This window comes from Alosa alosa, chromosome 12 (assembly GCF_017589495.1).
Source record: "Alosa alosa isolate M-15738 ecotype Scorff River chromosome 12, AALO_Geno_1.1, whole genome shotgun sequence".
Classification (NCBI taxonomy): domain Eukaryota; kingdom Metazoa; phylum Chordata; class Actinopteri; order Clupeiformes; family Clupeidae; genus Alosa; species Alosa alosa.
The window spans coordinates 15,855,027-15,869,390 of record NC_063200.1 but is presented as its reverse complement, the minus strand read 5'-3'; the positions used below and the strand labels follow the sequence as shown (position 1 = coordinate 15,869,390).

At 44.6% G+C, this 14,364-nt stretch overlaps 1 protein-coding gene across 2 annotated transcripts in view; it reads right to left on the bottom strand.

The window, feature by feature from the left end:
* Positions 1–14,364, bottom strand: part of grk3 (G protein-coupled receptor kinase 3) — a 71,377-nt gene that overhangs the window by 46,881 nt on the left and 10,132 nt on the right. For both annotated transcript variants that reach the window (XM_048259442.1, XM_048259441.1), the window contains exon 2: positions 11,617–11,693. In XM_048259442.1, coding sequence (XP_048115399.1) covers positions 11,617–11,693 — 77 coding nt within the window. The remainder of the gene's footprint in view (positions 1–11,616; positions 11,694–14,364) is intronic.

Genomic DNA, 14,364 nt, shown 5'->3' with positions numbered 1-14,364 from the left:
GCACTACACAGGTCTGCAGATAAGAGCTCTGCGCAGCAAAATTAATCCTCTCCTCCCAAAAGAAGTTAAGGGCACCTGATGGACCAGAGGATCTGTCAATTACAGTGAAGCACATACACAACAACAGCGGCACGCGAGCACACACACACACACACACACACAATAAGTGCACCCCTCACCTGAGCTGTTAACAAGGGCGATACAACTCCCTACAGACCAAACACACACACACAAGCTTGAGCGCACACACATAGCTTTCTCAGCAAGGTGTATGACAAAGCTAATCAGATTCTGGCTCAACTGACAAGGAATCAAAAGGCAACGCCTCACGCCTGTCGTTTACGATCACCCCTCTCCATTACACACCTGCCCCCTTCCATTCGCTCCTTGTCACCTTTTTTAAGTTCAATATTTAATTCATTTCAGTTTCATCGGTCGCCTAGCAAACATGGGATTTTCTGCGGGCGTACCCATGGTAACCACAGTTGCTAAGCAACACACAACTCTGCAACATCCATTCCAGAACTCCAACAGATGGAAGGAGAGAGGGAGGAGGAGAGGAATGGCAAACAACTGAAGGGGCCAGGGAGAGAAAGACAGAGAGGGATAGAGAGAAAGGAACAGAGAGGGAGAAAAGAGGGAGAGAAAGAAAGAGAGGGAGGGAGAGGGGGGGAGAGAAAGAGGACAAGAGACAGAGAAAGAGTGGGATATAGAGAGAAAGCAAGAAAGGAACAGAGAGAGAGAAAGCGAGAAAGGAACAGAGAGAGAGAGAGAGAGAGAGAGAGAAAGAGAGAGAGATGGAAGAGTGCCCAGCTGTTGCTTTCCCAGGCCCTGGGTTCGGTCGTCCCTGGCTGTCCGTCAGTAATTAACGGCGCTGCCATAATTAACTCGTCAGGAGTCACACTCAGCCTCACCGTCACGAGCACTGAGAGTGTGTGTGTGTGTGTGTGTGTGTGTGTGAGTGAGTGAGTGAGTGAGTGAGTGAGGAGTGGAGGAGTGCATACGTGCACATGTGTGTGCACGCGCAGGTGTAATCTTCCGCGGTGTGCACGCATACGTGTGTGTGTGTGTGTACATGTGCGTGTGTGTCCGTGTGTGTGTGCGCGTGTGTCATTGAGTGTAAAAGAGACAAGTGTTGAAAGCAGGGTCTCATTGCCATTATTGTTGCTGCTGCTATTAATAAGGGGGGAGGAGAGATGGACTGTACTGAGTAGGAGAAGAGAGAGAGAAAGAAAGAGAGAGAGAGAGACAGGGAGAGAGGGACGGAGAGAGAGAGAGACAGAGAGAGAAGGGGGGATGCAATGGGGGTTTAAGAGCAGGAAAAACGCAGACTGACAAACAGCGGAAGATGTTTGTTTATGTCAGCGACAGTGGAACTGGAGGAGACCGCACTGATGATAAAACTGCTCGCCTGTGTGTGTGTGTGTGTGTGTGTGTGTGTGTGGTGTGTGTGCAGCTGTGCTCAGCCAGTTTCCTAAAAACCTAGCCACCTCACATGCTGACGTCACACCTCGACAGGGAGAGAGACAGAGAGGGAGGGAGAGAGAGAGAGGGGGAGAGAGGAGAGAGAGAGAGAGAGAGAGAGAGAGAGAGAGAGAGGGGGAGAGAGAGAGAGAGAGAGAGAGAGAGAGGGGAGAGAGAGAGAGAGAGAGAGAGAGAGAGAGAGAGAGAGAGAGAGAGAGAGAGAGAGAGAGAGAGAGAGAGAGGGTGGAGGGGCACAAAGAGTGGAGAGGGGAGTGGAAGAGGCCGAGCAGGCGTGAGAGTGGAGAGAGATAAAGAGAGGGAGAAAGAGAGGGCTGGAGGGAGGGATGGAAAGGGAGGGGACAAACACAAATGGAGAGGGTGAGAGAGAGAGAGAGAGAGAGAGAGAGAGAGAGAGAGAGAGAGAGAGAGAGAGAGATGTGAGCTTGAAGAAACCCATGCTGCAGTGCAGTATCAACACATCAGCAAGGCGACAGCGAAAAAAAAAAAAAAAAAAAAAAAAAAAAAAAAGACAATAAACAGAAATGGAGCCGCACAGTGTCTAAGGGCTCATGATGACACTGGCTCCTCTGTCAGTGTGTGTGTGTGTGTGTGTGTGTGTGTTTGCATTCAACTTGACACAACGCACCTCTCCACAGCAACACAGGGAGGCTGAGGGGAGGAGTGTATGCCAGAGAGGGAGAGAAAGAGAGAGAGAGGGAGGGAGAAAGGGAGGGAGAGAGTGTTGCCAGAGATATTTGTCTCCACTGCTCTGTTGCAGGGTTTCCGAGGCGATCCATCATTGACTGACCAAAGGAAGGAGAAAGGTCACGGCAGCTGTCAAACACAACCCAGCAATGAGCACACATGTATGCACACACACACACACACACCTCAAAACACACACACACACACACAAACAAGAACACACATCTACTAAGAACCAGCTGTGTCTCTCTCAGTCTTTCTAGTCAGTCTAGACACAGACACAGACAGACAGGGAGAAAGATGCCTTAAGATCTGGCAGTGGACACGGCTAACTCTCCATCGGACCCTGCCTCTGGGGATGGGGACTTCCTCTTGTTTTACACAATTCCTCAGACAAACCCTCTTGTCTCCACCATGACAGTTTTACTGCCGTGCAGTTTCGGTCAACTTCACCTTTAGTGAGGCAAGCTGTCCAGACCACTGAGGTCAAGCTGGCCAGAAGAGACATTGCTTCAGTAAAGCTCAGAGTAAACTTTACCGCTGGGTTATTATACAGGGAGGAAAAGCCTGCGACCATCCACAGCATGCATGAGCTGCATCATGTCAGCAAACGCTGGTGGCACTTACAATGCTTTCACAAGTTCATTTAGAAACATTCATCATTCTCGTCATCTAACTGGGTCAGTTACTACACACCCACTCACTTCCTCCCTCTATGTCATTGGTTAACAGTAAAATCCAATGGTATCATTTCGTCTTACTATTATGATCAGGAGTGTCTCTGGATGAAAACCTCCTGTCAGACATAGCCATAAGTCCACCCAAATCTGCTGCAAGTCGGCCTCCATGCACAGTTTATGCAAGTTACCACACAGGTGTGTGTTGCCTGTAGCTGCAGTGCCAACAGCCCATAGGTTCCATTCCAGGTGAATGGACACACACAGACACACACACACACACACCTCCACCTCCTTATCTGTGCTGTAATCCACTATGGGTAAAGGCGTGGGCCAAATCAGTCCACAGAGATGCAAAATGCACTCCAAATGGACCCTAACCCACGGGGTGCTCAGATTAGGGGTTTAGCTGCAAGGATGAGTACCAAGCAATGGGGACACAGGAAACAACAACAGGCCTGAAGGTGAACTCGACAAAAGAGAGCGTGTGTTAGCCCTGAGAAGAAGCTCAGAGTGATTTAACTTGCAATTAAACCTGACCAATGACTAGGCCCTAATAATCAGTCCAGTGCTTTAGGGGGTGTACAGACTCACCATGAACAAAGCTGGGGAGAGGATGGTGTGGTGGGGGGTGAGAGGTAATCACTTCTCTGGTGACATGCAAAGAAGCAATTCACAGAAGCACAGCAGCACCCAGCGCATTTGTCATTCAAATTCACAATGACCAAAAACCAACGGGAAGTTCCTTGTTCAGAAGCCGATGCAAACACACAGAGGGCCACACACACACAAAATCAGCTAACTTTCTTGAGCGCTACTCTCATTCACTTTTACACTCAAATCAAAGACTAATATAGCAAGTTTGACGCACATTTAAAGTTTGATGCACATTTGAAACCATGCTTTGAAGTGAACATGCTTTCAAAATGACTTGCAAAGTTTTTAACTCCTCAATTAACAACATAGTCTACAAAGACCGGCAAAAAAAATGGATAAATTTCACGATGTTCAAAAAGAATGTTTGAAAATCAAAATGTAATATATCCTACTGACACACCAATGAAGAACAGAAAATAAAGGCGTTAAGCAGGCTTGGAATTTCACCATTCTGGGGGCAAGGCCACTTGGCCTTCAGTTGGGCATATTTGGTGGGGGGCACAAAGGCCACATGTCAGGGCACCAAGGCCAAAGTTAACTATACAGTAGTAGACTATAAAAATGATCAAAGTTGTATTTAGCCTATTCACTGCAGTAGACCTGCATCACTGTATGAAACATTAAAAAAACATGAAATGAAAACATGACATATTACATAGAACTGTAAATCATCTGACCATCTAATATTTACAGATATCTAGGCTATATATAACATTTATTTTATATTTGGCCTGTTATGAAATCATGTATTGAACAATTTAAGCACAGCTCAGCTTTAAGAAACTCAAATAGCCTAGATGCATGCTTAGCATTTTGTGATCATTAAAGGAGAATTCCGGTGTAATATTGACCTAAAGTGTATTGAAACATGATACCGAGTGTGAACGTATGTCTCATAGCCCATCTCGCTTGTCCCCTGCACTCCAAAAATCTGGCTAGTTAGCCGATAGCAACTGAATCCATGCATTTCCACTGAATTATTTTTGGAATCTGATCCCTTATCATACCTGTTCATTCTTACTCGTTGCTCGAATTTATCGCGGACTAAATTCAAGATGGCTGCAAACACTAAACTTCGCGGAAGATACTGTCTGTATAAATCGCCTTGTAAGTAAACTACCAATGTCTCGCTTTTAAATGTCAGGGCCCCTCGAAGTCTACCAATGAAGTGTGGAGATACATTGAGCCCTCGTGAAATGGGTGTAAAACAGTGATTTATTTGCATGGCTAGCCCGATGCTGAAGCACCACTATTGAAAAAGCTGTTGGTAGCATCGGCTAACCTGGCCCAGATTTGAGTGCAGGGGACAAGCCGAGATGGGCTATGAGACATACGTTCACACTCGGTATCATGTTTCAATACACTTTAGGTCAATATCACACCGGAATTCTCCTTTAAGGCTACTTTCACAAACTCTTAGTCAACTGTCTTCTGATTTACCATATCTAGGCGATATTTGTAACATTTATTTTGTATTTGGCCCGCTATGAAATCATGTGGGAACAATTTAAACACATTGTAAAACTTAAAGCCCAAATTTGGAGACATCCATGTATGTCCTAACTTTACTGCAAATTCAAAACTGATTACTTGAACGGCTAACTGTACAGGGGTACAGTAAGGTCTCCTGTTTATTCTGATATATGGTTTGTCATGTGTTAAAAGAAGGATTCGTAAAGTATTCCACCGGGATGAATGGGTAGGGATCACGGGACGCAAAACCTTCAGTAGAATGTATGATTTAATTGAATTATATTATTAACTTTTCTCGCGAACCGTTCAACACAGCAATTATCGGCTAACATCGTTTAAAAGCTGAGAAAAAGCTCTTTCATGTGATACTTGTGATATCTGTGTGATGAATAGGCTACTTCACAGTAGTTCAACTGAGAATGGGTGAATTTGGACGCACTTTCTTTCTTGGCGCTTGTCACTTTCCACACTGCGAAAAGACTAAATTAATCTGGCGTGAATGCTAAGATTATTTTGACAGGCCACAGGCTAAATAAAAATCGCTATTAGTAGGCCGCAAAGCAGAATATTGAAAGAAGGGGGCACCAAGGCCACCGTGGCCTGTAAACCTCTGATTTTCAAAGGGGCCTCATGGCCAACGCAAGGGGCTACGATACTGTAAAGCCAGATTAATGCCAGATTTCACATGATTTCATTGTGCATTGTTTTCCATTGTATATTACACTCTGTTCAGAGATAAAGGTAAGCACAAGCACCGCCAGTGTCACGCTTTAGCTGTGGACAAAAAAGTCTGTCAGGGTCACGTCTTAGTCATGGCAAAAAGGGTCATTGACAACCATTTTTGAACATTTTCACTGCCAAAATGAACACTGGAGGTGAGCATATCTAGCCTGTTGAGGGTTACGGTCATATGTGAGAATGTTCGCGAACCAAGAATTCCGCATTATGATATGACAATTACCCTCAGAGATTTCCCCCATAGACTGTATTGAGAACACTGAAACTATAGATTGTTTGTGTAGAATTCTAGAAGGAACCAAGAAAAGAATTCACTCCTAAACAGTCTAGAGAGCCTCAGACTGGTGCTGAAAAAAACCTAAAAGACGGGTCAGGTGCTGCGTATGGCTCCCAGCGTCATTTCAATTCACTCCCTCGGCCCTGTCACCTGGGACACCGTCGCCCTCTGAGACCACATGCTTAACAGCGCGCGCGCACGCACACGCACGCACACACACACACACTCCAGGCCCCCTCCCATGAGATGTGCATCACTGTGCAAATGGAAAGTCACCTTGGAGGCCTTGTATGCATGACTGTATGTTTGTGTGTGTGTGTGTGTGTGTGTGTCTGTGGGCTTCCCTTGGGTGAAGAGGGATTCCCTCTCAGCGTGAGACACTGTTCATGCTGATACCAGATTCAAAAGAGGGGTGAATTAAAAACTACTGGGCTTTTAAACGCGCTTCAGCAATCCATATGTTCATATCTCAGTGGCGAGCAAAACACTGTTGAGCTGAAGTGGAGGATTCAGTGATGCACCATCGTTAACTCTAAAATTGGCAAATGAGGGCCATATATCATTTCTATTTAAATCACAGATCCACATCAATAATCAGCTCTCTGGAGATGGAAAAATATGAAAAACAATGTGCAAATCTAACTAAAAGAGCACTCGTGACCAAGGGAACAAACTATTAGTAATTTCCCCTCACGGGATCAAGAGTATATATACTTATACATAATTCATTGGCCATGAAATGGCTGGTCGATACCTATAAGTAGGGTTGGGTATCGTTTCAATTTGAACGATTCCGATTCCAATTCCAATTTCTTATTTCGATTCCTAACGATTCTCAATTCCGATTTTTTTTAAAGGCAGGGTCAAAAAAAGTTTAGGATATTTTAAATGAGCTAGCTAACCAACGGTCTTTCTCAGGGTATCTGCACATTTTCCAAGTGCAAATTTAAAGACTTTTAAGACCTTTTCAAGACATCTAAAATGAAAATTAAGACTATACCACAACAAAAAGATATATATGACTGTTTATGAAATAGTTTTTTTTTCCCTACTAATTTTAACCCCCACCCCATTTTGGATGTCTACAGAAGTTACCAAATATACTTTGGCGAAAGAAAAATAATTGTGTGTGAATTACCTTCACAGCTATAAATGCCCAATTTTAGGGTCTGGGCTGCTTGCTTTGAAGCTGGCTGTACATATTTGGTTTTGCTTTACTGCTGAGGCTGACTGTTCTTCACCTGTGTCTGTAGTAGCCTATGGCTACTTGCCAAAGACATGTGCACTGGACTGGATTCCCTTCAATATTTTTTTCAAAGTTAGACTAAGCTATTTACATATTTTAATAAGCCTACTTTATATAATTTACTATGTGCATCTATTGTCCAATATGCAGCACAGCAAATGAAAGTTAATCCACTACTTTACATTTTGCATACCAGTTGTATGTAAACCAACCAAAGCTTGACTGAAACATTGTAAAACCATTGACTTGTTTTAAATTAATTAAGAGACAGGTCCTCCTCGCATGATCCTGCTGAAAACTGCTGGTTTCATCTCAAGCACGCACGTGATTATGAACGCATCGTATTTTTTTATTTTTATGTAGCAGTCACGCACATTCAAAAAATATGCGGTTATATTTCACAACTTTTATGAAGTAGGCCCTAGCCTACTGGGAAACGCTTGGCAAGCAAGCTGCTGGCAGATATTACAGGTAGGCTATTATAACTTAAGACAGATATTTTCTTCCCTAGGCTAGGCCAGCAACACACGCTGGAAAGATGCAAACAGATCAACTTTAACATATACAGTATTTCCTCCTGATTGGGCGGCACTGCACATAATTTGACCAGCAGTCTTCGTGATCCATAGTTTGTGAAACGATGCTGCCTGAGCAAAGACTTTAGATGCCAAAGCTTAACCCAAAAAAAAGGAGAACAAATGAGCTGCCTTTGCTTCAGGCTGCTACCGACAGGGCTTTTAAAATCCATATGTCCGCCTAAATTCAACATATATGGCCAACCTATCGCTAACTGGCTTACCAACTCTTTCTCCCTCCATTCTACCATAGGGCTCCCTGTCTATCTCTCAGGCCTCAGCTACACCACTAAAAACGCCAGGCATATTATTTTTGTACATAGGCCTACTGTATTATTACCGCTTTCACACCTTTAACCAAACCCGCGGAAAACATCTTCACTCTGCAACCACTACACTTCCTCCCGTAGCCTAATAGCCTAGTCCCTTATACAATTGCGCTTTTAAATACACCTAAACTGGATGGAGACATCACTGCGCTCTCTTGCACTCGCTGGCGGTCCCATAATGCCATTTAATACCTCTCTTTCAAAATTCAGTTGTATTTAAGACGCTTTTAAGGATCTGCAGGAACCCCGCGGAAATAGTCTGACATTCTCCATGAATTTTTATTCTATGAACTATGCGCTTCTTCGTTGGTGTTCAGCCGTTTCTTCTTCCGGTCGGCGGACTGGGAATCGAAACTAGGAATCGAAATTTAAACTTTTGAACGATTCCGGGAAAATCGCAAAGATAGTCAGGTTCCAACCAATACTCGATATTCGATACCCAAGCCTACCTATAAGCCAATAATGCCAAGAGGGGTTGCTTTAAGAAGCTAAAAGAACTTTGAAAAGCTCTAATAGAGTAAAGGTAGCCTATATAAGGTGATGTAGCCGTTCTGCCATCTTTGCAAATGTGCACTTCCAGTCTCAAAATAGAACACAGGAAACAGAAAGACCTGACCAATCAGAGAGAGAGAAAGAAAGACTGCTCAAATGGTGCAAAGAGAGAGAGAGAAAGCCTGAGTAAAAACGAAAGAACAGAGAGAAAAGTGTGAAAAAGAGTGTGATGGGGAGAGGGGGAGAGGTGGAGAAGGAAATACAGACAGACAGACAGATAGACAGACAGACACAAGACACATTATGAGCAGTAGACAGAGAAACTGGCACAAAGACAGAGTGATAGGAGGCTATCCAACCCTTACCAAGCCAGAAAGAAAAGCAATCTGGCAACTTTGTCATGCCATAGAGATCCTTGCAATTGCATCATAATTTGCTGTGTTCAGACAGAGTTCAATTCCAAGCAATGATGCAAGTCGAAGCAAAGGGGCGAAGAGACACACCGAATGAGAAAAATCACATGACAGTGTTTAGTTAGACATTGAGACATGCTCAAATCACTGTTTATCCAACAATGTCTCAAAGAAAATGATCAAAGACACAGACAGAAACAGAAACAGAGAAAGAAAACAAGTGAAGGAGAGAGATAAAGGGAGAAGAGAAAGAGTGAGAGAGAAAAAGGTAAAGTGAGAGAAAAAGGTAAAGTGAGAGAAAGTGGGTGAGAGTGACAGAAGCAGTGATCGGCAGATAGAGTGAGTGAGACTGAGAGAAAGAAGGTGAAAAAAAAAAAAATGTGTGAAGCACGAACGAAAATTACCGCAGCCTATTCTCCAGTGGGACGAGAGGCCTAGTTGTAAGCACAGTTAACGGAGCCTGCAGGGCAGCCTGTTTCCATGGTAGCTCCATCATTAGTGCTTCAGTGGCTCAATCTGAGGGCCTCCTGCTCTGCCTAAACACCGCGCTACGCCCCCCCCATCCCCTCGCCTCCCACCTGAATATCAGTCACGCGCCCCCTCCTCCATCGCCTGAATGCCACCTTCACCCTTGCCTGAGTGCCACCTTCAGTCTCTGCCTAACCTTTAGATAGATAGATAGATAGCTAGATAGATAGATAGATAGATAGATAGATACTTTATTGATCCTCAAGGGGAAATTCAAGTTACTTTAACCCTTCACCTTAACACCACTCTTCCCTGAACGCCACTCAATCCCCCCCCCCCCCAACTCAATCTCATGCCTCACACCTAACGTGCAATCATTTAGCAAACCTGCTACGTCCCTCGCCAGCAAAAACGGCTTTACCTGAACAGGCCGCTAGGCTAGTCGCAGTGACCGCCAGAAACTGCTTCACCTGAACAGGGCACTAGGCTAGTCGCAGTGGCCACCAGAAACGTTTTTTTTGGGGCAGCCGTGGCCTACTGGTTAGCGCTTTGGAGTGGTTAGCACCTAACCACTCACTGCTCCCGGAGCGCTGCTGTTGTTGCAGGCAGCTCACTGTGCCGGGATTAGTGTGTGCTTCACCTCACTGTGTGTTCACTGTGTGCTGAGTGTGTTTCACTAATTCACGGATTGGGATAAATGCACCAAATTTCCCTCACGGGATCAAAAGCTAGGCTAGTCGCAGTGGCTGCCAGAAACGGTTTTACCTGAACAGGGAGCTATGCTAGTCGCAGTGGCCACAGGCGATCAGAAACGGCTTCACTTGAGCAGGGAGCTAGGCTAGTCGCAGTGGCCGCCAGAAGCGGCCTCTCCTGAACAGGGAGACAACAGCCCAGCACAGAGGCCTACTGTGGTCTACAGGTGTACAGACCTGGACCACCACCTAAGAGGGGTGCAAACACAGCAGCCGCCCCAGTTAAAGGATTAACTTCAATGGGAGATGCAATTGCCAAACCAGACCAGTGTTTTTCTCACTGATGTGATGTGCCTATTTTAGGTAGGTGGAGCAGAATGCTCACAACACCCTGGTCGTGTGATATTCAAGGTACAGTGAGCTCTTACTTAATGCATATTTTCATACTACTGTACTGAGGTGTGAATCTTTTTTCAATGAGGATGACACAGCAGTAGGCCTATGTGTAATTTGCTAAAAATATCATGCAGTCTTGGCTACCATATTGTAAATAAAAACTTGGATAACATTTCAAATTGTTTTCACATTCAAGCAAATCAGGCTTATAGAATAATTGAGATACTATCCTAAATTCAAATACAACATAGAAACTTCTAGCTTTTACAAAATCAAACTATGGTAAACCTACTGAAAGGACAGGGGATTGTATTTAGCTAATGACACCACAGGACATTTTAGCAAGTAGGCTAGTAGCATTAAGCTAAGGTTGTGTGGATTGTATTTGGCTAATGACACCACAGGAAGTTTTAGCAAGTAGGCCGCTAGCATTAAGCTAAGGTTGTGTGGATTGTATTTGGCTAATGACACCACAGGAAGTTTTAGCAAGTAGGCCGCTAGCATTATGCTAAGGTTGTGTGGATTGTCTAAATGGTGTATATGCATAGTCAGCATCTGTATTGACTGATATGAATTAGAACAGCTGGAAGTTTTTGTTTACATTGACTGCATTCGACTACTGTCATATGACCCTGTGTAGAGTAACGGTAGTGGAATGTGTAATGTGTTAAAAGTAGTGTGCAGTTGATTGCCATTGTCTGTTTATCTGCAAAGTCATTTTTCATATATTATTAGACCTGCGTAATGACAGTGAAAACGGAAGGGTAAATGGAAAAAGGACTTGTTTAAATTCATTATGCTTGCATGCATATTATTCTCTTACGCTAATTGATTGAATTTAAAAAATTATTATTTTCAGTATTACTTTGCAGAATCTGTATAGCTAGGACCTTAGTGCAACGTTTTCCCCAGACCTAATATAGTTTCCTTAGGATAAAAGTGTCTGCTAAATGACAGCACAGAAATGTGAACACTTATGCTATTAGTCCGATGGAGTGATGCAGTCAGACTCACCGATTTTCTGGTTGAATATTTTGTCAAAGGTCAAGTCATCTCTCTCCTCCAGGTACTTCTGCATCACACTGCGAATACTGCAGAAAGAAGAAAACGCAATTACTTACACTACAAAAAACAAGTACACACACACACACACACACATACAAATACACACAGGCATGCACCAAGTGGGATTTGCCAAATCCATCAGACACCGCTGAGAGAAGATGAGCACACACCATTACTTCTGCGTACTGGCACGCACACACACACACACACAGACACACACAGACACATCAAGCTTGAGCTGCTTCAGAACAACCCAAACCATTAGTTTTATGCTTACAGTATCCCCTCACAGTTGATCACACACTAATCACCACCTTCAGCTCTCTCAAGTTAAAAACACAGCGCTAAGCTAATGCTAGAGCATACTTAGCCTCTCGCACATAAGATCCACTGTGTTGCGCTAAAACTAGCAGCAATAGCACTCGTCGCCGGGAGCCTGCCTGCCTGTTGCACCTCACACTTCCAGTCCAGCCCAGTGTTTAGCTGCTTTACACAGTGGGTTTTATGCGTGACAGTGTTTCCGCAACGAACACCACTAACCACTCGGTGAGTTGCAAAGTTTTGAAAACGATTCAAAACGAGTCAGAAAAGTCGAGAGAGGACCAATCGTCAAAAAGTTCATCCAAAACAAACCAGAAAATGGATTCAAAGTGCTAAATACCGGAATTTTCCTTTAAGTCTACTGTGTAAAGCTAATGCTAGCCACACTAGCTCCTCTCCAGCCAAGCCAAGTCCCTGCCCTATTTTCAGTCTCTCCAGAGCCACCTGCTCCTGGTTGCTGGTCCACCAGGCCTATGTGGATCCTCAGGGGCGTGTGTGTGTGTGTGTGTGTGTGTGTGTGTGTGGGAGGGCATGTTGTGCTCCACTGGGCAAGGCCAGGCTCTGCTCTGGCTGGATATCCTGGGAGAGGGTGTTAATGAGGCCCACGTTTGGGAGAATGATTCAATTAGCACCCCAGGCCCATTACCACACTGCCAGGGAGCAGCAGAGAGAGAGTGTGTGTGTGTGTGTACACTGCCTGTGGGGTGTGTTGGGTAGCTTCTGTCCTTAGGCGAGGTGACTGGTGCATGCTGTTGGCGTTGAGGCTTTGCAGCTGACAGCACTGTTGATGACTGTATTAGGCTTGCTTGCGTGTGTGTGTGTGTGTGTGTGTGTGTGTCTCCACTCAAATATATACACACATAGACAGACCTGTTGAGCCAGTGCCAACAGTAGTAGACTGTTAATCCTGGAGCCCTTAACACACCCCATTTTCAGATTTTCAGACTTTATTTACGCTTTGGTCCATGATAACGCAAGCATTTATGTCTTCAAATATAGCTAGATTAACTTCAAATGCAAAGATAAACATGTGAAAAAGACGTGATTAACACTACAGGCTTGGCTCTCCTAGACGCCCATATGGCATGGCAAAAACCTGCAAAACTCCCCAGGTGCCTCAGCCAAACACACACCCAGGTCCCTGGGGTGTGGCACACACACACCTGAGGTATACAGCAGGGCAGATAGACACATAAACACACATATCCATGAGGGGGCTGAGCAGGGCCTGTCCACAGAAAGACACACACAAGCATCCCTGAGGTGGACATACACAGACCGCAGGTGCTGAGCAGAGGCTGTCCGGAGAGGAAGAGGGAGTGAGGGAGTGAGAGAGAGAGAGAGAGGGAGTGAGAGAAAGAGAGTGAGAGAGAGAGAGAGAGAGAGAGAGAAACATGCATCCCTGAGGTGGTGAGCAGGGCCTATCCACAGACACCCAAACAAGTGCGAGTACACAGACAGGGGGTGGTGAGGGGGGCAAGCAGCCAAGGTCACGCTTTCAGTCAAGTGTTGCATGCGAGTTATTCCTCGGTCAAAACAGCGGGCCAAAACACAAACGGTGTGATAAAACACGCCATGAAAAAATTCGGGGGGTGGGAGGGGCCAATTTCTAGGCACTTCAAGCAAGTACAGCCCCAACTTTCTGAAAAACAACTTGGAATGACCATGCATGGGATACCTGGCCTTCATCAATCAGTGAACTACAGGTTTGTGAGAGTGATCCATCATGGATGTTTCAAAGGTTTCAGTGATCCCAGTAATCTCCTCCACTAACGGTACTGGCTTTTTACATTGTTTTTCCTTTTTTTTAGCAAGCAATCTGCAAGCAGTCTAAACGGCATCCACAGTTGTAAATTATAGCACTATGAGAGTATTTGTTTCATTGAGTCTTCTTTGCAACATTAGCTTGGCTGACACCAGATTCTGAAATCTCAATTGACCGCTCATTCACTTCCGATTTCCCAAAGGGTGTGTGACCAGTAATGCACTAATTAAACTAAGTTGGTACATGAACTCATTGAGTGCCAAAAACTTAATATTACGTTTTTCCTTGAATGCCAAAAACGTAATATTACGTTTTTAGCTTTTTTTTTTAAATTACGAAACTAGACACTCTAACACACCTTATATGTGCTTTTGGGAACTCTGTGATGAATGGAAATGAAATATATGACGATCGAAAACTCACAATCTGGACATTTTATCTGGACATTTTATCATAACTTCGGTTGCGCTTTGGGTCGAATCAGTGGCGATGCACGCCAGGTCAAAACCAGGCCATTTTAGTGGGTCTATCACTAGGTGGCAGTCTCGCCAGGTCTCGCTGATCACTTCCCGGAAAGTTTACAGGCAACACTTCATATTTCATGAAAGACG